Source organism: Exophiala viscosa (assembly GCF_022695815.1).
Source record: "Exophiala viscosa unplaced genomic scaffold EDD37scaffold_4, whole genome shotgun sequence".
Lineage (NCBI taxonomy): Eukaryota > Fungi > Ascomycota > Eurotiomycetes > Chaetothyriales > Herpotrichiellaceae > Exophiala > Exophiala viscosa.
Genome location: NW_026944356.1, coordinates 13,255 through 38,518, shown reverse-complemented (window position 1 = coordinate 38,518; position 25,264 = coordinate 13,255). Strand labels below are relative to the sequence as shown.

At 51.0% G+C, this 25,264-nt stretch overlaps 10 protein-coding genes and 1 non-coding gene across 11 annotated transcripts; 5 read left to right on the top strand and 6 right to left on the bottom strand.

Moving 5' to 3' along the window:
- Positions 1 to 12: 12 nt before the first annotated feature.
- EDD37DRAFT_627540 (FAD dependent oxidoreductase-domain-containing protein) lies at positions 13 to 2,453 on the bottom strand. Its single transcript, XM_062816376.1, has 8 exons — positions 2,305 to 2,453; positions 2,143 to 2,252; positions 1,848 to 2,095; positions 1,602 to 1,784; positions 1,338 to 1,550; positions 665 to 1,288; positions 529 to 605; positions 13 to 475 (listed from the first exon to the last, which is right to left on the bottom strand). Exons 3-8 carry the CDS (start codon positions 2,088 to 2,090, stop codon positions 313 to 315), a joined length of 1,503 nt encoding a protein of 500 aa, XP_062670498.1. The 5' UTR covers positions 2,091 to 2,095; positions 2,143 to 2,252; positions 2,305 to 2,453; the 3' UTR covers positions 13 to 312.
- Positions 2,454 to 4,749, top strand: EDD37DRAFT_686206 (serine/threonine kinase 16). The gene is made up of 2 exons (XM_062819910.1): positions 2,454 to 4,267; positions 4,326 to 4,749. Exons 1-2 carry the CDS (start codon positions 2,789 to 2,791, stop codon positions 4,566 to 4,568), a joined length of 1,722 nt encoding a protein of 573 aa, XP_062670497.1. The 5' UTR covers positions 2,454 to 2,788; the 3' UTR covers positions 4,569 to 4,749.
- A 525-nt stretch (positions 4,750 to 5,274) lies between these two features.
- On the bottom strand, positions 5,275 to 5,408 carry EDD37DRAFT_t9. Its single transcript has one exon. It is a non-coding gene; the product is annotated as a tRNA-Thr (tRNA).
- Positions 5,409 to 5,655: 247 nt separating this feature from the next.
- On the top strand, positions 5,656 to 9,285 carry EDD37DRAFT_576492 (ribosome 60S biogenesis N-terminal-domain-containing protein). The gene is made up of 2 exons (XM_062814396.1): positions 5,656 to 5,827; positions 5,876 to 9,285. The coding sequence occupies exons 1-2, from the start codon at positions 5,695 to 5,697 to the stop codon at positions 9,271 to 9,273; spliced, it is 3,531 nt and encodes a 1,176-aa protein (XP_062670496.1). The 5' UTR covers positions 5,656 to 5,694; the 3' UTR covers positions 9,274 to 9,285.
- Positions 9,286 to 11,972, bottom strand: EDD37DRAFT_627527 (NADH dehydrogenase). The gene is made up of 2 exons (XM_062816375.1): positions 9,691 to 11,972; positions 9,286 to 9,639 (listed from the first exon to the last, which is right to left on the bottom strand). The coding sequence occupies exons 1-2, from the start codon at positions 11,747 to 11,749 to the stop codon at positions 9,623 to 9,625; spliced, it is 2,076 nt and encodes a 691-aa protein (XP_062670495.1). The 5' UTR covers positions 11,750 to 11,972; the 3' UTR covers positions 9,286 to 9,622.
- EDD37DRAFT_627523 (cohesin loading factor subunit SCC2) lies at positions 11,973 to 17,930 on the bottom strand. The gene is made up of 3 exons (XM_062816374.1): positions 17,596 to 17,930; positions 17,399 to 17,549; positions 11,973 to 17,348 (listed from the first exon to the last, which is right to left on the bottom strand). Exons 1-3 carry the CDS (start codon positions 17,717 to 17,719, stop codon positions 12,377 to 12,379), a joined length of 5,247 nt encoding a protein of 1,748 aa, XP_062670494.1. The 5' UTR covers positions 17,720 to 17,930; the 3' UTR covers positions 11,973 to 12,376.
- An 81-nt stretch (positions 17,931 to 18,011) lies between these two features.
- EDD37DRAFT_351843 (DNA-directed RNA polymerase I subunit A12) lies at positions 18,012 to 18,553 on the top strand. The gene has a single exon (XM_062811780.1). The coding sequence runs from the start codon at positions 18,148 to 18,150 to the stop codon at positions 18,517 to 18,519; it is 372 nt and encodes a 123-aa protein (XP_062670493.1). The 5' UTR covers positions 18,012 to 18,147; the 3' UTR covers positions 18,520 to 18,553.
- EDD37DRAFT_352049 (deoxyhypusine hydroxylase) lies at positions 18,553 to 19,771 on the bottom strand. The gene has a single exon (XM_062811785.1). The coding sequence runs from the start codon at positions 19,586 to 19,588 to the stop codon at positions 18,587 to 18,589; it is 1,002 nt and encodes a 333-aa protein (XP_062670492.1). The 5' UTR covers positions 19,589 to 19,771; the 3' UTR covers positions 18,553 to 18,586.
- On the top strand, positions 19,765 to 20,459 carry EDD37DRAFT_351945 (thioredoxin-like protein 4A). The gene has a single exon (XM_062811783.1). It carries the CDS (start codon positions 19,941 to 19,943, stop codon positions 20,370 to 20,372), a length of 432 nt encoding a protein of 143 aa, XP_062670491.1. The 5' UTR covers positions 19,765 to 19,940; the 3' UTR covers positions 20,373 to 20,459.
- Positions 20,460 to 21,513: 1,054 nt separating this feature from the next.
- On the top strand, positions 21,514 to 22,680 carry EDD37DRAFT_351847 (N-acetylglucosaminylphosphatidylinositol deacetylase). The gene has a single exon (XM_062811781.1). The coding sequence runs from the start codon at positions 21,611 to 21,613 to the stop codon at positions 22,580 to 22,582; it is 972 nt and encodes a 323-aa protein (XP_062670490.1). The 5' UTR covers positions 21,514 to 21,610; the 3' UTR covers positions 22,583 to 22,680.
- EDD37DRAFT_352025 (mitochondrial ATPase expression-domain-containing protein) lies at positions 22,681 to 25,241 on the bottom strand. Its single transcript, XM_062811784.1, has one exon. The coding sequence runs from the start codon at positions 24,950 to 24,952 to the stop codon at positions 22,778 to 22,780; it is 2,175 nt and encodes a 724-aa protein (XP_062670489.1). The 5' UTR covers positions 24,953 to 25,241; the 3' UTR covers positions 22,681 to 22,777.
- Positions 25,242 to 25,264: the final 23 nt, after the last annotated feature.

The window sequence follows — 25,264 nt, the reverse complement described above, 5'->3', positions numbered from 1 at the left end:
CCCGCAAATGGCGGTCCAGAAGGGGCGGTCTGGTTGGCCTAGGTACCACGTACTGTACAGTATTTATAAGTACTGTCCCATGGTGCTCACGACGGTCCCAATCAGCTTGTGCAGCGGTTTGGCTCTGGTACAATATGCTCAGCGACAACAACATGGTAAAATAGTTACCAGTCACCTAGAAGCTTTGTCAGACTCCTCGCACTTACATCTACAATCTATTCTATGTTTCATCAGGGTTGAGCTCTTGAATGCTCATTTGCCTGGCCGGTCTATCGAGATACGCTATATTTGGACTCAACAATGTCATGCATATCAAAGCCGTGATGGAATTCGGCCTGTTTCGATAAGCTGCTTCAGGCCTTTCACTCGTGCTGGAGTGATTTGGTAGACGTCTGGTATTTGCGTCTCTGACCAAGAGGCCCCGTTCATCAGCTTGATCAATGCAGGTGCTGCAGTGAAGATGCGTGCCATACCACTGTCAAGTCAGCCAAATGAATTTATGGTTGGAGGGCGAGTTGCATTACTTACTGTCCATGGTGGCCAGCACAGATCCATTGACCTGGCAAACCAGGCAACTCTCCCACCCACGGCACTCCGTCTGCACTCTGGAAAGGGGTTAGCTCGTCTTTGTAGACCGCGACATGCTCGCAATAAGCGGACTTACCAATCCAATGATGCCACTCCAGCTATCTTTGTAGAGCTCCTTCGAGTCTGTCGAAGGGTTCTTCCACCCTGAAAACTGAGACTCCGTAAATTCCTGGACGGCCTTTGTCACAGACGGAAATGATTTTAGGCCGTCATCTGCACACATCTCCGGATGCTCTTCTACCCATTTCAGGAAATCTCCCTGGCCTGGGCCACTGCCGCCAAACAGGTTCGCATCACTGACAGTACCTCGATGGTTGATGGTTATGAGAGCCCCATTTTCGAGAAGGACGCCGTAGGAGTTTTGCAATGCACTGTTTCCATCGAAGCCCACAGGAGGAATGGCCTCATTACAAATGTGAGGAATGGGTTTGATGACTCCGCGTAGAGACGGCTCAAGTGCGGAGCTGTATGCATTGGTAGCATGAATGACTTGCGAGCACTCGATCTCGCCTCGCTCGCAGACGACAATCCATTTTCTGGGGCTTTGTGAGGACGATTTGACTTTGGTAACTGTTGTGTGGGTTTGGAGATTGACACCTTTACTGATGTTTTCGCGCATGACATGAGCAGCTAGCTTCCAAGGATAAAGTGTTGAGGCAGGCCAGGCATAGCACGCCTTTGCATCCTTGATACGAGATATCTGTTACCAAGTCAGTAGTGATACACCAGCCTTGAGGCAGCAGAGGTACTTTTCTGGCTTCATATGGATTTTGCATAACCTTGATATGGTCAACAATGCCGCCGGCAGCCTTAAATCGCTCGAAACTGTCCTTTGCTACATCTGCTGCCTGCGACGTTACTGGAACATCCAATGTGTCGCCAACCCAGAGATCACATTCAACGTCATTTTCCTTGACATATTTGACCAAGTCCGACCATGTCTGTTGTTCATTTTGTAGGATCTGTGTTTCGGGGTCAGGACTACCGTGGCAACAGGAGGGAGACGAACAGACCTTGAGAGCTTGCTCTGTTCCGAACAATCTTTCATACTCTCTGAAGCCGCGCCACTGATCCGGTTTGCAATGGCCTGCATTACGCCCGGTGGCACCAGAGCAGAATTGGCGGGCCTCGAGGACTACCACTCGTTTGTTTGGCCACGTGGCAAGGCAGTGTTTAGCCGCCAGCGTTCCAGTCATCTGCGCAGAAGGTATTCAGCACAGGAACCAATAGCTTGATCACTTCTCATGAGTACCACCTACACCAGAACCGATGATCACAATGTCTGCCGATTCAGGTAGCTCGGCTGTGGTGCGATGATTAAAGAGAAGGTCATTCTGCACGTTTCGTAGCCAGTATGACAACGAGTAGCCATGTTTCTTAGGAAAGCCATATCTCTTGGCCCAGTCGGAGTTGGATTCCCGTTCGACGATGTCTGGAATACCTGTCGAATCTGCTTTTCCGCCGCTTGACAGCGGACCAGTCTCGGGCCACGATCCTGCCATGGTGTCTAATGAGGATGAGATATTGTCTTCTAGGATATACTTTCAGACAAACCAGACGTAAGTATTGAGACAAGTATCGAGGCAGAGAGTCAACAGCCGGGGGCTCTGCCGTTTACGCCAGAGCAAAGACCGGTCCAATCCGAGACTGCAAGACCTAGACCGCTGCAAGATTGTCAGGTGATGAAGTTCATTCAAACCACGGATTATCGTTAACCACCAATATCATCTCTGCCGGAACGAGTTCCTGGTGGGCAGACATCGAAAGGTCAATCGATCCTCGCCGAAGGCACTGTCTGGAGATGTCCGCGACAATACCAAGTCAGGAGTAATGATTGCAACTGACTGTTCGTATTCTTCCGAGCAGCCGAGTTGATATTGGTTTACTACGCTCGTTACGGCTTAGTCTGAGAAAGTCAAGAGAGCTATCTGATTGGCTGTCCGTATTCTTCCGGACTAGCGTTGTTAAAGGCCTTCGCCCGGGAAGATAGCATCCTTTCCATCGACACTTCCTTCCGAACCTATCTGCCAACTATGGCTTCAGACGTACAGATAACTCATTCCGGGAGATTCGCCTATTGATGGTGGCTATATTATAACCATGTACGCACCCACAATTATCGTTCCTGTATCGCCTTTCGAGTTACGACTCGCTCACGGAACATTTTTTACTTGTGCGCTTGCGCCAGGGCCATACTATCATGTCTCCTTTTTTCCGTCATGAAGATGTTCACAGTACCGCCATGTGGCCCCCTGGGACGGTGCGGCTTGAGGATATGGCTGCGGCGGCCAAGAAAGATATCATCTTACAGCCAAGACCATCCAGTGACCCTAACGATCCCCTGAACTGGTCACTCCAGCGTAAATACTGGAATTTTGTTCTGGTCTGCCTATACGTCGCAATGGTTGCAGAGTTCATCAACGCTTCAACTCCAACATGGGGGCCAATGAACGAAGAGCTAGGCTACAGCTACGAGATCTTGAACGACAGCTACGCAGCGGGCTGCGCCGCTCTGGCACTCGGTTCTCTCATCCTCATACCGTTTGCTCTCAAGTTCGGTCGTCGGCCCCTGTACCTCTTCAGCACGGTCCTACAGTTCGCTCTCAGTATATGGTCCGCCAAGATGCAGACGGTCGCCGACCTGATGCTTATCAACATACTGCAGTGCTTGTTCGGAAGCTTGGCTGAAGCCATTGTCCAAATGACAGTTGCCGACGTCTTTTTCGTGCATCAACGGGGCAGGATGAATGCTATTTATGTTTGGGTGTGGTTGGCATGCAGCTATCTGGGGTCGTTCATCGCTGGATATGTCGCACAAGGCGAAGGATGGAGGGCGATCTGGTGGTGGAATACCGGCTTTTTCGGTATCATCGTTTTCATCGTCGCGTTCGGATACGAAGAGACCAAGTATCGCCCGAGCGCCCCCTCTTCACTTGCATTGGACGCCTCTCCGCCGTCGACTCATGTCCACAGCTCAGATCTCGCTCAGGCCGTCAACTCGTACGACAAGATGGACGTGGCGGATACGAAGCCGCCGGTAGATACGCAGACGAAGACCGACTCGAGCCATGATCCAGCTCAAGCAGTCGAAGAAGGCTCGTTGCAAAATGTCCATTCTGTCATGATTGACCCCAACATTCCGAGAAAGACTTACTGGCAAAGACTGGCAATCACGACCTCGACTTCGTCCTCAGGCGAAAGTAATCAAGCATTTCTGAGACATATGTACCAGCCACTGATTCTACTCTTCACCATACCTGCCATAACATACGCAGCTTTGGTCTACGGTATCCTCGTTGGGCTGGGAGACGTCATGTCAACTACTATGTCAACGTTCTTGACTGAGCCTCCTTACAACTTTTCCTCAGGCCACGTCGGTCTCATGCATCTGCCCCGGGTGATCGGTGTCACGATTGGTGCTGCCATCGGCGGCCCCTTAAGTGATTGGACGATCTTGTATCTTTCTCGCCGAAGGAATGGTATCTATGACCCCGAGCTGCGACTCTGGGCCATCATACCCTTCCTGCCATTTGTTCCCGCAGGTGCGCTCATGTTTGGCATCGGTCTTAACAACGGTGCTTCCTGGCCGATCATTGCTGTTGGGCTGGTCTTGTACAACATTGGTGTCACTCCGATCAACAGTATCATTGTGACATATCTGACCGATTCGTACAGAGAGGTACGTTCAACTGCAGATTCGTACTCTGAGACAAACGGCATCTCTGACTGTCTAACAGGTTATCGGCGACGCAATGGTCGCGGTTACTGTGGTCCGCAACTCTTTCAGCACTGCCTTCATCTTCGCCCTTACTCCATGGATCGCGGTGGTCGGGGTCAAGTGGGTCTTCGTCACTATTCTTTTGATTGCATGCGCCATCTTGATGGCTTCCGGCGTCTTTATCAGATGGGGAAAGACCTTTCGACACATGTTTGCCCCAAGATATGAGTATTATGCTCTCCGGCAGTACAAGGAGAGGTAACCAAACAGGGTTGGACTGTCAGTCTAGAAGAAAAAGTGAGAAGACTCATGGTCGCATGATTCAGCGCGCCAGCGTTATTAGCAGTAGTATTATCCCAAGAACAGAATAAGGAGCTACGTTACTATTCTATAGACCAAGTTCGAATATATGATAGCCCTTAGTTGGCTTGCTGGGACTCACCCTCACATCCTCTATGATGGGTCATTAGGATCCTATATCGATTTCCTGGTTCTTTAACTCTCGTTATGTCCTGCAAAATGTTTGACACAGGATATCAGACAGCTTGCCTTTAATACAGGGGTTCTTCATTGACACAGCCCCTAGTTCAAGGCATCAGTTATTCGACCCAGGTTGCACATCAGTCCATCTACTCGGTCCTCCGGAAGCCTACCGCAGGCTTCGACGGCGACTAAGCCAGATTATGCCGCAGCTTGCAAGGGGCGGGCAGTACCTCTGTTCCCTGCAAACAAATGAACGCAACTCAAAAAACGGACGTCCTTCGTATAGGTCACAAAACGGCACAGCCTACCGAGACGGTTCAGGGGCCAAAAAGGTGTTGAGCTCTGACCTCGTCGATATCACTGTGCTTGAGTTGAATCGTCGCTTTGCTCAAGATACACAAGTCTACTGCAAACAACAAAAATGAAAGCTCAGAAAGTGAGCTGAGTTGAAATGGTCAACAAAAAGTGAGCTGAGTTGAAAGGTCTTGCCCGGATTCGAACCGGGGTTAGCGGAAGATTCAGACGAATATCACTGAGATATTGTTAGGAATGATATTGTCTACGATTGATAGTGATAAAACTTACGAATCCGCTGTGATAACCACTACACTCTGTGGCACGCATTAGAAGAATTCATAACTCAGATCGTAATGTGACATACACAAAACCTGAGGCACCTCTGTGTAGATTGCGTGCAAATCTTGCCTCAATTTTTGGCCATCCAAAATATAAAACATGCTTATTTCACGGTGGAGTCTTAGGGCCTTATAGGTATCACATATCACGTGGTATAAAGGTGTAAGGCTTGACTAGGTTTTATACGAGACTAACCTGTTTCGGACCGTTAGATAACTTTTCTTCATGATGCATGTCTTTTTCCAGTCCCACGTAACTCGACATAAGCCATGGCGGCAGGTGAGGAGCATTCGAGGAAGAAGAGGAGAGTCGGGGACTCTACCTCTGCCTCATTGGAATCCGCCCACGAACTGAAAAGCCTCCTACATCCGTCGCAGAAATCTTCAGCCGAGATCAAGTCAGGTACGTTTGGCACCTCACATTCGAACGGACAAGTTTTGACATCTCTAGCGGTCGATCGATTTTCCAAGTTCTTGACATCCATCACCGGAGATGGACTGGTCTCGGAGCGGGAGCGACCGCTCAAAATCCTCAGAGATTACTGTGACGACCAGTCGTCTTCATCTCACGACCAGGTCGACTTCCCCGATCTCCTAGCCGCATGGTCAAATGCAAGCCAGTCAAGTGACGAAGCTGTCCTGACAGCTGTGCCTTCAGCGCTTGTGCGCTTCTTTCAGACGACCTCGAGCAAATTGGAGTTTCGTGACTTTGGACTCTCATTATGCCATAGCCTCCTCAAGCGAGACCAGGTTCGCCTCCTTGACAGAGGCTTGTCTGCTCCTCGGGCGAAAGAAAGCCTCATCACTCCGTGTCTAAAACTGTTGACGGAGGTCATCAGCTTTGATGCCGGCGCACTTGCTAGCAATGTCTGGGCACGACGGGATCTACTCTACAGGCGTCTAGATGCCATTCTGGGTCAGCCTCCACTTGAGCAGGGTGGACCTCAGAACTTTACAGCACGCAGAGCTGCTTTAGATTTCTTAGTGGCCAACCTGAGATATCTAGATACCGCTGCGAAGTCGGAGTTGATCACGCAAGGCAAGACATTGGCTACGGCCATTCGTTGTCTCCCCAACGAACGCTCGGATACTACTATCACCATGGTACGCGCTCTCGAGGACTTTTTAGCCAATGATTCAAGTCTTTCTAGACAATTGAAGGCTCGCTGCTTCAATTCTGGCAACCTGACTGCTTTGGCGAAGCTTTACGATGTCGAGACCCAGGCTCATCAACCCGACGAAGAAAATGGTACACAGGGTGTCCGAGAAGCCGTACATCACCTGTTGCTTCAAGTATGCACAATGGAGCATGGCATATTGCTCCCTCAATCGGGGTGGTATCCAACAGGCACGCATCCCGATGTCGTTGAAACAGACGATGACATGATTGACCTTGGTCTCGACTCGCCTTACCACTTTGACGATTACAGTAAAAAGGTACCTGTCAGGAACGGCACTGTTGCAACATTCCTCCAGACTCTTCACCCCGAAAAGGACACGCTGCAGTCCAACCTCATAAAGTCCATATTCGCGGCAGCTCCTGAGCTTGTGGCGGACTACTTCTCAAAGAAGCAAGAGTTCCATGCGCAGACATCTGACGACCCAATATGGCGCGGCCAGTTTGCATTTCTGTTCTCTGTTGTGCAATCATCAGTCCCACCTTATTGTGGATGGCATGGAAAGCTTCCTGCCCTGCCGCCGCCGGTGTCGGTGGTCATTGAGAGCATCCTGCCACGCCCTTTGGATCGGACGACCATTACTAGATGCCTCCATTTGAGTGAGGACATCATGACGATATCAGGCGCTCGTCTATTGACCATCGCGCTTGGCAAGCTTGAGTCGGTGATAACGATGTTTGAGAGCGCGCATCCTGGATCCCACGTCTGGGATCAAACGTGTAGCAAGCTCATCAGCCTCTTCATTGACCGCATCCCGACGCTACACGATACCATTACCACGTTGCAGAGGCTTTCGAAAGACAACGACCAGGTTAGGACAGCCGTTCTCGAATGCATAGCTGCTTATCATAGAGTGCTACCATCTTTAGCAGCTGGATCCAAGTTCGACATTGGGCCTTTACTCAATGAGAGCATTCATCGGCTGCTTTCGGACGACGTTGAAGATACTGCTCACGAATCCTTGGAGGATCAATTGCCGCATCTTGTACACATTGCCGCCCTCTCGCCTGCTACCAAGTGGTTTCAGAAAGCAAATGCAGATTCTCTGATCTTGGTCACTCAATTGCTCGGATACTGCGCTCGCAATCCCGATAAGCAGGTATTAAAACAATCAATGCCTGTTCTCAGGGACTTGCTCCGAAGTAAAGGCATCCTTGGCTTTCACACTAAGTCCCTCGAAGCTCTACTACTGAGCTTGACCCCAACCAAAAAGTGGCAACCCGATGCCATCACATTGCAATTTCTGGACAATTGCATAACAAGGACGATGCAGCGGCCCGTCAAGTACCTGGATCAACTCGAACGCTATCAAGAACAGGAGTCAGACTCCAAGGATCTAAGTCTGGTTGCGTGTTGCGCGGCCGAGCAATGGCCCTTTGTGGTGAAAAAGGAAGGGCCAAAAGGTGCCAAAAATGTCGCCGAATGGATAGCCAAGCTCTTCGCAGCATTGGATGCGGCTGGCGAGAACTTTCGAGTAATAACGAAACTCAAGGAAGAGATGGCGAGCGTGGTAGAAGGGGACGAGAAGTCTGCTGGAGTGATATCGAAGGCATTCGACAAACAGCAAAAGAAGCCTGTCACTTTGCCGGAGCCAGGGGCAGAGGGTACACTGGACGGTCATGACTCTGCGAAGCTCACGAATGGTGACCACTCAGCTTCCGTGCCTGTGGAAGAAGCAAAAGGTGTCAATCTCGCCGAAGTCCTCCCTCCTCCATCAGCTATCCCGATATCCCTCAAAGGTCTCGACCGCTGGACCAAACCAGACTTCGAATCCGAGATCCAATCCGGCCGACTAGCCAATCTCCTACGCTGCCTTATTAGTCCCGACCAAGAAACCCGCCTCCAAGCATTCCACACCCTCCAAACCGTCACCCATGCAGTCGAACAGTCCACTTACCCAGAGAAAACGCAATTGCACCTCCTCCTAGGCGAAGTCGGCGAAACCATCCGCACTCTGACCCAGTCTCACCCAAACATTCCTCCACCATCGATCGTCGCAGAACTCGCGATCCACACACTCCCCGTCATCGCAGACCCTTCATCGCCATACTACCGCAAAACAAACAAATACCTACTTGACGCACCAAGCTGGGCCATGAACCGCATCCTCCCACACTGGCTGTCTGAGACGTTCCTTTTCGAACCGGAATCTGACGACACAGATGTAGGTAATCAGAACGCTCAAGGTCTTGAAATTGAGCGTCTCCTCGATTTGCTGGCAGACTCTCTCCGCAGCGAAATCGACATGGACCTGTTTCGGCGTTCGCACGTCTTCACCCGTTTGTTCAGTTACTACCTCGCGCCGGTGTGCTCGAAACACGCGCGCAAGAAAATCTTGCGGATCGTTCATCACGCGGCGAACGTCAAGGACGGGAGTGATACGTTGATCACCCGGGCCGGCGTGCGCGAATGGTTGACCGTTGCGGCCGAAGTACGTGATCATAGCGGCCACGGCGCCACGGCTGGACAGATCGATGAGGAGATCAGGGGGATCGTGAAAGCCGTGGAGAAGGAAGGAAACGAGATGTGTGATCGGGGTGGCATTGAGAAGTGGGAGAGGGAGAGGCCGATTTACAGGCTGGACAAGCGGACTCAATCCGGAGCTGTGAATGGACATGTGACGAAGGCTGGTCATGGAGAGGGACAAGCCGACGAAGAGGTTGAAGATTAGAAGAGAGACCGTTCGAAATTGCTTATATTGGCAAGAGAAAAGTGAATCAATTGAGCAAGCCGCTAAACTCGCAACCGGTCATGATCCTGTGTACAGCGCTCAACTTCAAAGCAATCTAATCTTCTCTAACTCGCGTCGTCCCGACTCAGTCCTTGTCCGCCGAGTTCTTTCACAATACCACTGCTCCTCGCTATTCACAGTCATAGTCGATCGTATCACTCTGATGTAGTGAGTCGGGCACACGGCGTCAATATTCGACACCGACACAGCACCATTCAAATCCATAGGACTTGAAAACCACTGTGCATTTCATACTTCAGCGAGACTGCACCTCCCGAGCCATCTCTATTTATTCGCTCATCAAATCTGTGAACGGCAAGTTAGCGGAAGTTTGCCAAACACATACAAATGTCTTACCTCTTCCAAAGAGAGCTCTCTTGGTCCAATCCATGGCCAAAAGTATTCTCGTTCTAATACTCACGCTCTGCGCAAAGTAGATACTTCTCCACAGATAGACGGCCATCAATCCTCCACTGAAATTCAGTCCGCCGAAATCAAAAACGGCGGCATTGCCAATGTACGCCAGACTACCGAGGTGGTGGTATTCGAAAGCTTTGTACACAGCTTCGTCCAGATCTCCGAAGTCGACCTCGTTGGCTCGGAAGCCAGGAATGGCAGCAGCTATCTTATTGAACTTGCGCCCGAGATATTGACCCTGTTGATTCGCTCGTTGAGCCGTCGCAGGCAAGGAGGTCAATTTGTTATCAATCTGGACAAGCAGTTCGTGAATTTCACCGAAGTCGAGAGTGCCGGATTTGTCCTTATCATATTCCTCGAACAAACGATCGACTCGCTTGAGATGGGCCGCGGCTTGAGGAAAGCGTCTGCGAACGCTATGAGCCACGCTGCGCCATTCTTCGAATGTCAAATGGACTTTGTCAGGATCCTTGCCCTTCTCGAAGGCGACACCACGGAGGAAAGTGGTGAGATGGTCGGCGATATTGTTCTGCACAGTAGAGCAATCTCCAATAGCATAGACGTCACCTAGTGGAGCTCCAAGCAATCTCAAGTGCGTGTCGGTTTCGAGTGCGTGGCGATTCGTCTGGAAATCTCCAAGCTTCTTTGCGATCTTCTGACTAAGTTCAGTCTGCGCAACACCCGTAGACCATAAGCAGAAACCCATGGGAAGTTCCTTGGTGACGGACTTCCCATCCTCCATTTGACTGAAGAGGATTCTGTCTGGCTTAACTTCTTTGACTCGAGCATTGGTCAAAACCTCAACCTGATCGTGCTCGAACCGTTTCTCAGCGTAGACAGATAGCGCTTCATCGTACGTGTTGAGAATGTGTCCGCGGGATTGAATAACGTGTACAGAAACCTCATTCCGCAGGATTCTTGGGAAGGATTTTAGCAGATCCTCGTTGAGCATATCATATAGTTCGGCGGCAAATTCGACACCAGTGGGACCACCGCCGCTAATGACAAAGGAAAGTAGTCTCCGTCTCTCTTCGTCAGAAGTGGTGGGTAGACAGGCTATTTCCATGTTGTGCAGAACCTTTTGTTTGATCAGACGAGCGTCTTCGATGGATTTGAGAAAATTGCAGTTTTCCAAGCCCTTGACGCCATGCGGGTTCGTTGTAGAACCTACTCCGACAATCAACTTGTCGTAAGGGAGGTAAAAATGTTGCTCTTTGCCACTAGCATCAACGGCCTTGACCTCAAGCAGCTTCTCAGAGAACTCAACATCGACGGCCTCAGCTTTTAAGAAATGACCCCTCACACGACTGACTATCCTCCGAATTGGCTCGGTCAAGGAGCGAAACTCTAGTGTGCCCACGGTAGCTGATGGCAGCATCGGGGTGAAGAGAAAATAGTTGGTAGGAGAAACCACAGTCACATGGTAATCGCCTGGCACAAGCTCTTTCAGCATAGCAACACTGCCCCAGCCTGTCCCTAGTATGACCAACTTTGGCTTGTCTTTTTGTTCTCTCATCGGTTCGCAATCCTCATCATCCACAAGAACCTCCGCAATGGGCAAGTTCTTGGGACCGCCCCTTCTTGGGGAAAGTGCCTTCTCGTTCACGGCAATGTCACCGGTCGCATCGGGCATTTCCTGGTAGGTGGTTGCATCGAAAATGAAGAAGGCCAAGACTAGACCTCCTGAGACGACGATAAATATTCCCGTCCAAGCAAAGATGCGATAGATGAATCGAGCAACCGGGCCATGGTGGTTGGGGAGTTCTTTGGTGGAAATATAGCGTATGCTGTTTGGAGCAGCTCGGACCGGACGGAAGGACAGCTGCGCTGCAGTGAAGCGAGGATTTCTCAGCGCCAAGGGAGTGTAGGATCTTGTAGAAAAGGCTTTTGTCGACAGAACAGAAGATGTTATACAAGGAGCAGGTTTATAGGAGGAGAACTGCTTCGGGCGAACAGAACGCAGGCCATTGCGGAGGACGGATCGAGGGAGTGCCTCCATGCTGGAAGGATGTAGGTCGAGCTTTCACCACATACTTGGTGTTGAGAGGCAGCGACAGCTCTGACAAAGGACCAAAGACCAAGAAGATTGGATCAAATCGTCTATCGGCGCAGTAAATGATCAGGTTGAGTAGAGAGAGTGAAAAAGTAATAAAAGACGTAGGCGTGGGTAGGTGAGATAGAGCAGGTGCCGGGTATGAGATCATCAGCTTGGATAACTCGGATCATTGGAAAGTCTGAGCAAAAAAACATCATCCACCTGTCGAGCTAACTTAAGCAAGCCATCATCTCCATGTACGAGTGAGGTACTTATCGCATCGCCGTCTGGCCTTTCCCGATAGGAAGACGGCATTCGATTTACTTACTCGCACTTTACTGTACGAGATAGGGTGACATATGTTCAATTTCTTGCAGTCACAAAGGCTCTCGAGGCCACTCAATAACTAACTATATGGGGTATCATGTAATAAACAGAAGCATCATCAATAAATGCACTTGACCCGACCCTCTAAAGTACCTTGGTACTCCTCAACTTGGACTTCTTTTCGTTCGTATCATCACCAAAATCCTGATTCGGGTTCATCACCCATGCCTCCTCAGTCGACATGCAGACGATTCCGTTGTGTGCTTAGCCAGCAAAGTCGCCCTCAGGATCATCTTCGAGCGACGAGATGCTTGATGATCGTCTAGGACCTGCGTTCTTTGGAGGCCGTCCACGAGGTTTCTTGGGAGTACCGCCAACAGAACCATTGATACTTTTTCGTTTCCTACCTCGTGGTGCGCTCATGGGTGCATCGGGAGCAACATTTGCTGAGAACTTCTCCCCTTCCTCCTCAGCAATCTTCACCTCATCGTCAATCGCCACAAGCGTCACAAAATCTTTGCATCGCTGTATCATTGCTTCTGTACTGCTGAGAGATTCCAAGACAGAATTACTGCTCGTCCAGAACCTATCGCCACTGATGCCATGCACTTTCACAGGCTCTTTGGTCGACTCCTTAGTTTGTTTGTTCTGTAGCATCGCCATTTTGACATCCCGAGAGATTCCGTACAGTCTCTTCAGATAATTGCGAGCTTCCGATATCAGGGTGATGGCACAGGCTGCTATGGCCAGTCGTTTCAGAACTTCCAAATCCACTGGTGCCGTAGCCTCTGGTTTTTCGACCTCTATCATGTCTTCGGTACCGTTATCATTTGGCCGACTTTCCGTTGACGGGTCCACGAGATATGGCTGGAGAAGTGTCTCGATCGCTTGCGCAGTTTCGCCGCCATTCTTGCCAAAGGCCAGCTCCAGCTGCAACACAGCATGGAGCAACTCCTCCATCCTCTTGTACTCGAAGAATCCAAGGTTCTGGGTGACAAACAACACAAAGGCAAGATGCTCGGGAATCTCCTGCTCATCCAAGGTCAGTTTGGTGTATTCGGTGTTGAGCTTCGAAATCAGGCTGCTGAGAAATTTCTTCACATATTTGGATCCGCTGCTGCTGATGATGGTGAACGCAGGAGCGAGTTTGGCCTTGAGGCCTGGTGAAATGCCGCCATGAGGATCCTTGAAGACTTCATTTTGGTACCGGAACGCTTCGAACACTGCATGGATGTACTCTCTTTCGCAAACGGACTCGTGCTGTTGATGAAGGTGCTCATGAGCGACTCTGGCGACGTTGGACACCCTCGTGTCCATACTTGTCTCCAGCGCCACAAATGCAGCAGTGCTTTGCTTGGGATGAGTCATGCCCTGATGGTCGATACTGGCAAGGGTTTGAGCTGCAAGCAAGGCTTTTTCACCAGTCTCCGACATGGCAATTCGAAGTAAGTGATCGACGAGAGGATTGGTGATGATGGCGATCGCACTGTCGTCCTCGCGTGTTTTGCTGTCTCCACCAATGTTTTTCAAGGCCTGCACTTCAGCACTCGTTTCTCCTTTGGCGGTGCCTTCTCTTTCGCTAGCCCTCCGTGCGTAGAGTTCCTCGAATGTACCGAGCACCATGACCTGCATCTTCAAGATATCGTTCTCGTTCAACGAAGAAAACGAGGATCCAGCTAGGACCTGGAAGAACGTTTCTCGAATGTGCTTCTTGTTGAATTGGCCAGGCCAAGCTTGACAAATTAAACCCAAGCTCTCCAACGCTTTCAATCGTACTTCCACAGCAGCATCTCTCAATGTGTAGGGAACAATGCTATCAGCGATGAAACCTGCGACCGAAGTAGATTTGAAGGTGGGAAAGTCCGCTTGGAAAGTCTTGCGGTAGTTTTCAAGGTTGATGTGCTTCGCCACCGTCCCAGCAAGGCGCAAGGACTGCTCTCTGACCTTGTTGATTCTGGCCTCGATCTCGCCGAACTTGTTCTCCTTCGTCAACTTGTCTTTGAGTGGTTGAGAAATCTTGGGGTCCAAAACATTCTGCATGACTGATACCGTGAATGCGACAATCCTGCCTGTATTGTGCAAAACCCCATCAATACTTCTCAAGCAAGACATGACTTCTTCCAGCTCTTGACGACGTGCAAGACTCTTGGAAGCTTTCATAAGGTCGAGCTGGACCTCTTGCAGCAATGGGGCTTGCGTGCTTGACAGGTTTGGCAGCACGTTTCGGAATATAGCCACGACTGACTTGAACTTCAGTATATTGTCCGACTTTGAGAGATCCTTGAGATAGCTTTTCAGGCTGGTAAGGTCTCCTGGTACGACGGTCTGTGGGCGAGCTTCCGCAAAAGCCACAAGCGTTGTTAGGTCTGCCGGACCTGCTTCGGAGCCATTGGCAGTGTCCAAGAGCTTTTTCACAATTCGAGCGTAGAGATTCTGGACTTGGGTGACGTCCTTTGAGTCTTTCAACCTCCACGCTAGGAATGCTTTCAGCAGCGGAGCCATTGCTTCGGTGTCGCTGCTAACACAGGCGACGATATGTGCTGTGAGCTCTTGGACAGCAACCTCAACTTGAGCCGATTCATTCGCGCCACTCAGAAGCGTCAACTTTGGCGTGATCCAGATCTCTGCCAGTGTCTTTTTTGCTAAATCGGCGACGGAGGCTTCTTGATCTGCGGTGCGCCGGAGGAATTCAATGGCAATAGTTACTTTCATACCCTTGCGTGACTCTCTGGCATAGACATCCTTCAAGTGCCCCATGGCTCGCTTCTGTACTCCCACATTGGCGTCCATTGCGCATTTGAGAAGTCGTTTAAAGGCCTTTTCTTCAAGGGCTGGTCTCGGCATGATGAATTTGGCGATCAAGGCCAATGCAGAGTCCCGCACAAGAGAAGAATCATCCGAGGCACATTTGAAGACATCATCGGCTATGGTGGGATCCCAATCAAGAAGACTTGAGTCGGTTTCGAGAATGGTAACCACACTCTTCAAGCTGCGACTTCTGACTTGAGCCTGATCGCTTGAGAGAGATGAAGCGAGTGTCTTTGCAATTGATCCAAATTGTCGACAGAACCGCATATTGAGGATGCTCAACAAGTAAGCAAGCTGCGCTTCTTGGTGCGTCGGTTCGTGATGATCGCCTGCAAATCCATGATTTTCATCTGGCTCAGAAAGTTGACGCAAGAGTCCCGGTATCAAGTCGGCCAGTTCTGTTTCAAGGGCAGCGTCAATCTCAGCAGCTTGTGGTCCCCTCAGTGTTCGGGACAAAAATGTTGCATACTGCACAAGGAAGTAAGCCTTTGCAGATCTCGTCCTCAGTCCTTCACCCTTCTGAGAGTCCAGATATGCGCAGACGATTGAGAAAGGACCGTCTACGGAAATGAGATCGTCGTCGCGGACCATGAAATGTGCTGGGTCTTTGACAAGATCAGCCAGGTCCTGTCCTAGCGAAGCATTCGAATCCCCATCTCGCACGATTGATGACATAAGATTTCTTGCAGATGCCCTTGTCACAGAAATCGCGGAGCCCATAACTCCGAGGGACTCCAAGGCCATGTTCTTAATCGAGGCAGCCTTATCGTTTTTGGCGAGCGATACCATGCGCATAGCCAAGACTGTGAGGAGTAACTCCGAAGCCGGCCAGTCCGTTGACGGAAGGACGATGGTCAAATCTTCGACAAAGAGATCGAGGATGTTGCGGTAAGGTGAGTCACCAGTCTTGGTGACTTTCGAAGCCTTGTCAACCATCCAGCCTACAATCTGCTGAGCACTTCTGAAAGCATCCGCAAAGAGACTGTCGGCTTTTCGGGTTAGACTTGACAGAGGGTCCTGATCATTGCGGTCTAGAACGGCATCCGCATCGACTTCCATGTCGTCCACAGAGTCGTCTTCGTCCGAGCTTTCCGGGTTCCGTGATAAGTCCCGGCGTGCACGACGGCTTCGGTCGCCCCGACTTTTACCTGATTGCACCGCCGGAGTCTGTACCAAGAGCATAAACAAGGCGGACACAAGTTGTATGTTTTTGCCATTGCCCAGCTTGTACTGTCTGGCGCTACGGCTGTTGGAAGGCAGCTTGTCTAAAGACGTCAAAACTTCGTCGAGAATAGCTCCTCTTTCATCAGGAAAAGCTGCGTACAGCTTTGCAAGCACGGCCATGGCCTGCTTTCTTAGTCTTTCATATGGTTGTGATCCGATTGCTGAGGTTTTGTCATTATATGCATTCTGCACGAAGAGTAGTTTCGAAGCAAGAAACTCGGTAGAGTTGACGATGGCACTGGCACCTTTGACTTGTACACATACTCTGGCAACGAGATCAAGAAGTTTTCGGCCAACGTCGAGTAATCTCTTGACGGCTTCACTGTTGGCTGCGGCAGTTTCGAACAATCTGCCGTCCTGCCCATCTGGCCGAGCTTCCACAACTGGGATCAGACAATTCTCGAACATGTTGACCAATACATTCGGAAGCCACTGGAGCACTTCGGGATTGACAAGGTCCTGGCTTTGAGGGGCTCCCAGTACCGTGTAGATTAAAGTGCAGGCGGACATCCCTCCGCTGTCCGCTTTATGAAGTTTCGATAGCCAGCTTGCGACATCGTCATCGGACGGATCGGGTGGAAGTCGAAGGTTGACGGTTTGCGCTGCCTCCACGGCTGGTTCACAGATGCGTTGTAGACGCTGCAGGTATTCCAGAGGAGCATCGGCCAAGCGAGCGGAAGAGACGAGTTGATTCAGAGTCGTCTGCAACTTCTCGTGCACTGTGATGGCGAGACGTGGCTCCGAATCTTCTTCCTCATCAGGCGCATCGAACATGGCGCTTCTGGCAACTGACGAGGCTGAGGTGTCCGGGGCTAACCGATCTTGAGCCTCGAATATCTCGGAGAGGAAGCCCTCGAAAGTGCTCAGAAGAAGATTGTCTTTGTCCTTCTTGGAGCCGACGACAACAGCGACTTTGCCGTCTACCTGGGAGCCGCTCAATTTCCTTCTCTTCGGAGAGTCGGGCATGGGTGCATAGTCATCTCGGCGGAAGGACGAAGGTGGTTGAGGAATCTCAACGACAACACGAGAAGTGGCTGGCTTTGGAGACTGTTTCTTAGGAGTCGTCTTCTTAGTGGGCGGCTGAGCAGATTTTGTGGAAGGGTAGGTATAGTCGATCTTCGTGAGATTCAGGACCATTTTCTGGATAGGGTTCAGATCGGGTTGAGCTGGGGTTTGCATTTGCACAGGAGGTCGTTTGAATTTTCTGGGTGTATTAGTGCAAGTGACATATCCGACTGACTTGTAAGGTCATACATCTCTGAAAGTCTGCTCGGGTCTAGCAGGACAGCCAAGCGTTCCTTGGTCCTTGATGTGTACAGCTCGCTACGATAGGCCGCCTGTCGCTCGGCGGAAGTCGTGAGTCTCGCATCGTGAGCCCGCCGCAACTGTGGTATGGGAATACGATCTGATGAATTAGCCAAGCCACGGGAACCAGAGTTGAACAAACTCACCATGCGCCGGCAGAACTGAGGTGGTCATTGGCGTGTATTGTATAGCCTCATCAACCGTCACTTGCCGCGGACTACTTTGGTATTGCGGTCGCCGTGGCACGAGTACCTCAATTGTATCGTTCATGGCTGTGGTGATGATTTGCTTCCCGCTGTCCAGTTCATGTGGAGAGTGGGAGTACGTTCGTTGGGGGGGGACGAATGTGGACTAGGGACCACTTGATAATGGATTCAAGGAGGGCACTGACAGCAGGAACAGGCTCCGAGACATGTCTGCGTTGTGAATGACCGACGGTGATCGATAGTGCGCTATGTGATGGAATATTGGTCTCGTGAATTGCGCATGCGGGATAAGACCGAAAAGAGAAGCCAGCGATATTGAGAAGGGTCGGCTGAATTGCGGGCATCCGGAGATCGTGCTAACCTAATTCGGACCAGTCAGGCACCGATTGCAGCCTTGTCGTTTCTTCCGTAAGCGAAGGCTCGAAGTCGAAAATATTTTCTGGAAACACTCACCCAGATTCCTCAGCGGTAGTCGACCTACACCTCTTCAAAATGGTCGCGATAGCCAGCCTCCTCTTCTGCGATGCTTGCGGATCTCTTTTACCGCGGGTCATCCCCGGCCAAAACCAGGATGATATGGTCAAATGCGACGATTGTTTCCAGTACACCAAGGATACCTCATCTAAGGTCATAACTTCTGTTTCCAAACCGAGTGCGTTTCCATCGGCATTGAGGTCGAAACACTCTGAAGTACAAAATATCAACGCAGAAGACCTGCAGGTCGAGGCAGTCATCTCCAGAGAATGCCCAGACTGTCACCGACCAGAAATGTTCTACCACACGAAACAACTACGGAGTGCTGATGAAGGCACGACGGTCTTTTACAGATGCGAATGCGGCTTCAAGGATGTTCAAAACAACTAGGTTCATTTACATTCATTGATCCTATCACAAAACGCTTGGAATGCACGCTATATAGAAGACTCCCATTTCAAGCAGCAACCGGTGCCGGGATACTGGCGTATTCCATGTCACCATTCTTCTCATACTCCGCCATGTCAAGTGCGACGATGACGCTCTCACGAACAACCTGCTCGGGGTCGTTGAGGAACTTCTTCAACGTATCCTCAACGCCTGGCTCTTCTCCAAGACTACCCAGGGCTTCCGCCGCCTCATGACGGACCATGCTTTCCTCCTTGCCATTCTCCAAGACGGACACCAGAGCCGGTATTGAGGCCGGGTGTGACAGCTGGCCAAAGACGAACGCGACTTCATGTCGAAACAGAGCGGATGGGTCGGACAAGCCAGAGGCAAGGGCATGGACTGCTTCTTCGGCTGTCGGGAGATCGGGTGGTGATGCAAGATCTCGCAGAGCGAACATAGCTCGATAGCGTTGGAACAGTGGCAGAGAGGTGTCGAGAAGCGTCTTTTGGAGAGTAGCAATTGATGATGTCTGTAATGTCGAAGGCATAGGTGGAGCTGGATCGACAGATGCAAAGTCACTGGGCTTTAGTGTTTCTGCTTTTCTGTCTTCAGAGTGTGCCCATTGAATGCGATCAACGGCGATATCACACGTTTCCCGCACGACGACAGGCTCCTCTTCATCGTCCTTCATACGTTTCATGATCTCTAGACTCGATAGATCGTTCAAGGCTCCTAGTGCTTCGGCCGCTTCGTGTCTACACATTGCGTCTTCGGACCTGTTCTCCAGCACGGCTCGTAGGAATGGGACCGCCTCGAGATTGTTCGTTTGTCCCAGACAATATGCCAACTCATGTTTCAAGAGTGCCGATGGAGACTTGAATCCTGCTGCAATGGCCTCGATGGCGGCTGTCGCTTGTGGTCCGGGAGACTGTGAAGCGAGATGTTTGAGGGAGAAGAGTGCTCGAAATCGACGTGCGAGAGGGACATTTTCGGAAGTCAAGTCTTTCCGCAGGACGAGCGTTGTTGGGTCAACACCTTGAGACGAGATACCGGTAGCCTCTGGCGCCATGATGAGGATTTGATTGACGTTGACGACTTGTGTTTCTCTCCGTCGTATAAATCCCTAGGAGTGAGCCTGGGTGTCTTCTCGAGAAGCCGCCGCAGGCGAAGCGAAGGCGATCTCCAAAAATTTCTCGCGGGGTAAAACTTTGATCGTCTTTCATCCTTATCTTAGCGCCGATTGCAGCCTGCAGTCCACAGCCTCGCCCTGCACCTGCCAAGCTGCAGCCGGAAAATGTTCTCTAAATCCTTCAAGTTTCGTGCATCTTCCATCTCAACACCTACATACTTCAACAGGCTCCCGACGCCTTTCACCTTGCGCACACCTCATCAACACCCGAAGCCAAGAGCTTCTTATCAACATGGGTTCCGTCGTCATTCCTCACCTTATCAGCGCGTGGCACGTCGACCAAGCAATCTTGTCTGAGGACGAGAGACTAGTAATCATCCGCTTCGGTCGTGACGAAGATCCGGACTGCATGCGTCAGGATGAGGTGCTCTATAAGATTGCCGATATTGTGAAGAACTTTGCTGTCATCTATGTCTGCAACCTCGATGAAGTACCCGACTTTAAGCAAATGTACGAACTCTACGATCCTGTCACCCTCATGTTCTTCTTCCGCAACAAGCATATGATGTGCGATTTTGGCACTGGTAACAACAACAAGATGAACTGGGTCCTCGAAGATAAACAAGAGCTGATCGACATCATCGAGACTATCTACAAAGGCGCGAAGAAGGGAAGGGGTTTGGTCGTCTCACCAAAAGATTATTCGACAAGATACAGGTACTAAACGGTCTTGGACGCAGGCTTGCGTTCCTTGCTCCGGATAGACGACGTTTGCCAAGGTTGTGCCAGGTATACACGACTTCTGCCGTCGTTGCATGATTCCGGATCCGTCTCATCACGGGGTTCGACCAACGAGAATCGACATCCTTGCCTAAGACACCGCAGTCACGAATATTGAATGCCACGGGAGTTATTGAGGTTCGGCGTTGGGATGGAGACTGGGAACGCTTGGTTGGTCTCACTTGATTATGGGTCACTCAATGATAATGTGCTGACACAATCTCTTTCAAGCCTTCTCGCTCACCTACTGACTTCAGATGCTTATTCTGGGAGTTTACCATTCCCCAGGTAATCCCTCTCACCTTGCTATTGCTTTGCATTAGCCATATCATCTGTGACATCCTTTTGACGCTGCAGAAATCTGTTGCATCGTTCTGTCGAATGAGGTGAGCCGTTGCGATTTGGGCTCTGACATCTTATTGGGAACATCTGCTTCCTAATGTCTCGACCTTAGCGGCCATGAAGCAGCACCACGCCCGTTTGCGCCCCCCATTTTCCGTAGCCTGGATCTATAGATTGGTCTGACCCAGGACTATTCCCAATTTGACTGACTGCCGTGACGACGCGTGAGCACTCCTACTTACCCGAGTTCACACTGTGAGTCAAAGTAGCGCAAATATCAAATCATATCACTTTGAATACACCCAGACTTGCTCTATATGATTTCTTCCCCAGCACGTGATTCTGTACTGCAGAGATGCACTCCAAGGACCCCTCAGTCGGTGTTGTAAACCCCTGCCGATCGAGACAGTGATTTCATTTGGAGTGGGGAGATGAAGCGAAACGAGTAAACGAACCCTGAAATCCTCCCGAGGCCAGTGACCACAAGTCTTGCATTTTGCCTGTTACTACACTGTTCTGGCCACCTTTACCGCTTCTTCGTGTGAAGCCAGCTAGGTACTCCACAGGTTCATGCAACCTGAAAGTCGCCTCTGTAGAAAGATTTATATCTTGCAGGAGGCCCCAAGTCACATCATGAACCTTCATCTTGCGGCCTCGGAGCACTTTGCCTGCAACGGAACCAAACACCTGCCAGACCGTTCAGCTGTCACATCTCTCACATGACCCTAGCATAGAGCACACGACATCCTTAGCCTTGCTTCAACAATACTTTAACCCACCAAGTGACAGGCTCAACTGCTACAAAGCTTCGCCAGCAAGGCCAACGGGCGCTGAGGCACCATGTCATCGACATTCCTCACCCTCGTCCTGGCGCCCGTCCTGATCTTTGCACTATGGCACATAACCGCAACGTCGAGCCCACCAGTCCCCACGCCCCTCCGCAACAAGCGCATCATCCTCCTGATAGCCCACCCCGACGATGAGTCCATGTTCTTCAGCCCGACCCTCCAAGCCCTTACGAACCCGAACCTCCAAAACCACCTGAAGATCCTGTGCATGAGCACCGGCAACGCCGATGGCCTAGGGGACACGCGCAAACTAGAGCTGGAAAAGGCCGCATTGACACTCGGTCTACGGCGCAAAGAAGACGTGTTCGTCCTGGACGACGAGCGCTTCAAGGACGGCATGCGGGAAGATTGGAAGCCCGAGGAAATCGCCAAAGTGCTCGCCAGCGCGTTTGCGCCGCATCTCAACGCCAAATCACCCAAGGACTCCGGGGTCGACGACAAAGACAGCTCGAAGGACCGCAAGAAATCCAAGACCAAGCAAGTCAAATTCTCACCGTTACCAACATCCGACAGTCCCCGCGCATCAATCGACGTCCTCATCACGTTCGACCAGAGCGGCATCTCAGGACACCCAAACCACAAAGCATTATACCACGGCGCGCAATTGTTCTTGCAGCAAATCATGCGCGGATACTCGGGCTACGCCTGTCCCGTGGCATTATACACTTTACCTTCGATCAATATCTTCCGGAAGTACAGTTCCATTCTGGACGCCATACCCACCATGCTGGAAGGCATCTACGCTACGATCCTGGGCAATGCTATGTCATCGAAGGGATCTGGCAAGAAGGAAGGCGCGGATCGTGTGGTGTTCATCAACGACATTTTCAAATACTGGAGGGCCAGGGAGGCGATGGTCAACGGACATAAAAGTCAAATGGTTTGGTTTCGCTGGGGTTGGATCGGTCTCGGACGCTATATGTATGTCAATGACTTGCGCAATGAGAAAATCATCGCGACATGAGGCGGATTAGCATGCCGGAAAATGTTTATGAACACATTATTTGCATTGCATTGTACCACTAGGTGTTTGTATTGAGCGGCAAAAAGGAACTGAACTGTACGGAGGAGTCTGTGATTTCAGACAGCTACATCTTACATACCTAGGTATAATGCTACAGGAAGACCTCCAAGGAGGTCCAATCCAAAACACAGCCCATTATACACGTCTTGACGGCGGTCCAGGCCATGGCTTCCATTCATCCGCCCGCCAGGTCGCGCTTGGACGATTCAAAACCCCATACTGGCGATCCTTGAGGCGCTTCTCCCGTTGCTGTCCCTCTTCTGCAAGAACCCAATCGGTGTCCTGGGCTTCCTTTTCCTTCTCAAAAGCTCCTAAGCCCTTGGGCTTTCGTCGTACAAAGTCGGCAGAGTGGCGCAGGTGTTCAGGACTGTACGTGTCGAACATGGCGCGCATTGAGCCGGCTTTGGTTGTTTGGGTCGAATTGGCAGACAGCACTGCCGCTTCTCGATGTTCCTTTCCATTCGTCAACAACACATGTCCTGTCGGAGTGTAGTATGGGACCTGGTTGGGAAGAAACTCAGCAAACTCCCGCAAAAGTTGAGGTATTGTACGCCAGGGCCATTCCTTCTTAGCAAAGTCAGGAGATTTGGAATCCCACCACCTCGTCTTGAGCATCTGGCGAAAGGCTGTGATGATCAATTGAATATGGCTATCCAGTCTCAAGGAAGCCAACACATATTCTTGCTTCAGTGTGAGAAAGTCGGCCGATGGCACTCCGTCCTTGAAGACCCGATCATATTGAAGATCGAGATGACTCCGCATTTCGTCGTAAAGCAACGAAACGCGGTCTCGGTCCTCGTCAAGCAGGCGCATGCATTCGCGAAGATCGTCCAATACGGGTCCGAATTTCCTTGCCCGGATCCTGCCCTTGAGTCTAAACATGTGGTCCACAAGCTTAGGCTTGACATTGTATGGCTCATCGTGGTACACAGTCCAGAGCATCTCCAAAGCCGGACCCTCCACGCGACCAGCGCCGTAGCCATGCTCAGCTCTCAAGTTGCCTTTTTGTGTTGTCAAGACTGTTGTCCATTCCAGGAGGTGAGTCCATACATTTTCCGGGATGGATATGTTGTAGTTTCGCGAAATGTAATCGATCAGCATGCCCGCCACGCTTACTGAATTGTTGGTGCTGAAAGTGTGCGCTACCGTAAATAATAGCCGTTCGGTTGGACGGAGAGGAGAATCGAGGTCATAAAAGGTCGGACTCTCAATCTCTTCCTCGTCGTATCGTTCAAGGGCATCCACGTCGATATTCCAAACTGATTTCAGCACACTCTTGACACTGGACACGTCCCCTTCACGACCCATCGCAGTTATTAAATTGCAAAACGTCGCTTCGTCCCCTTTCAGACCTTGCCTCACGAGTTCGTTAAATATGGTGAGCGCTTCCAACCGGATGGATTCTGGATTATTTGGTGCTCCTGGTGAGGCGACCATGTGACCGGCAAATCCTGACCGCCTGCGCTGTATCGATCGAAAATGCAGGTGCGTGGGAACGACTCTCAGCGTGTACCTCTCGTACCTTCCATATGTTCGGTTCCAGTTGAGCGCTTCCATGAAATAATTGTAGCATGCCACATCAGGCGTAACGTTGTTCTCGGGCATGGTCTTACGAAAGATATTCCTTGCCATGTCTGCGTTGCCACCGGCAGCTGCGCAGCGTAACAAGTGACGGTATACGTCAAGCGTGAGCGCATGGCCGCGTTCCTCCCGAAGAGTCACCAAGGCATCCAGTATCTGATAGAAGACGCTTGCGCGCTCCTCGAACGACCTTAGATACCGGAAACGTGGTTCGGTCTCGAGGGTCGGTTTGATATAGTGGTGGACTTCCCGGAAAGGAACAATGAAGTGGTCAGGTTTCAACGCGCATATGGCCTTGGAGAAAGCCTCGTCGTTAGCTGCTGCAACAAACAAGTCGCCAATCGACGGCGTAACGAGTCCAAAGATGATCCGTTCAGGGTTGTTGTCCTCCAACAGATCTTCTATAGAGACCAGTCTCCTGATAGCCTTCTTCGGAGCAGGTTGGGCATCGGTTGCTAATAGGTCTATCGATTCGCTTTTCGACGAATTCGAACGTGGTTCATCTTGCTCGTGGGGAAAGAAAGAGGAGTCGACTGCCACGGAGGGAAAGCCAAGCGTCGCAGCAGAATGCTGAGTACGCCGATGGCTTCTGGCCGGCCACTTTGTCTGAGTGTGCGCTGCAGAGCGAGCCTGGCGACGAACAATGTGAACGGTCAAATGAGGAATCCGACTCGATAGGGGATGTAGAGCGCCATCGATGCACCTCGAAAGAGGCACAAAGCCATGCATAAATGTGCGTGCACGCCGGGAATGGGTGACCTGCAAGAAAAAGCTGCTTGAACTGCCCCGGCAGCGTGGTCGATACCAGAAGATCAAGGGAGGGCTACCTAGGTACCGTACAAAAATTGTTCTAACTTACTGTGCCGAGTTGGAGGCAGCTAGGCCTAAGGAGTGGAGACGAGAACCCACACGTGAGCAGCTCTAAATAGGTACAGGTAGGTACCGCAGATTTTCCTCTTGGCCCCAGCATTGCGGCAGCCCATGGCGTTGACCTGCCAAGCCCAATCCGCCGCAACGAAGTCGGCCGCAGTGGAAGCCCGA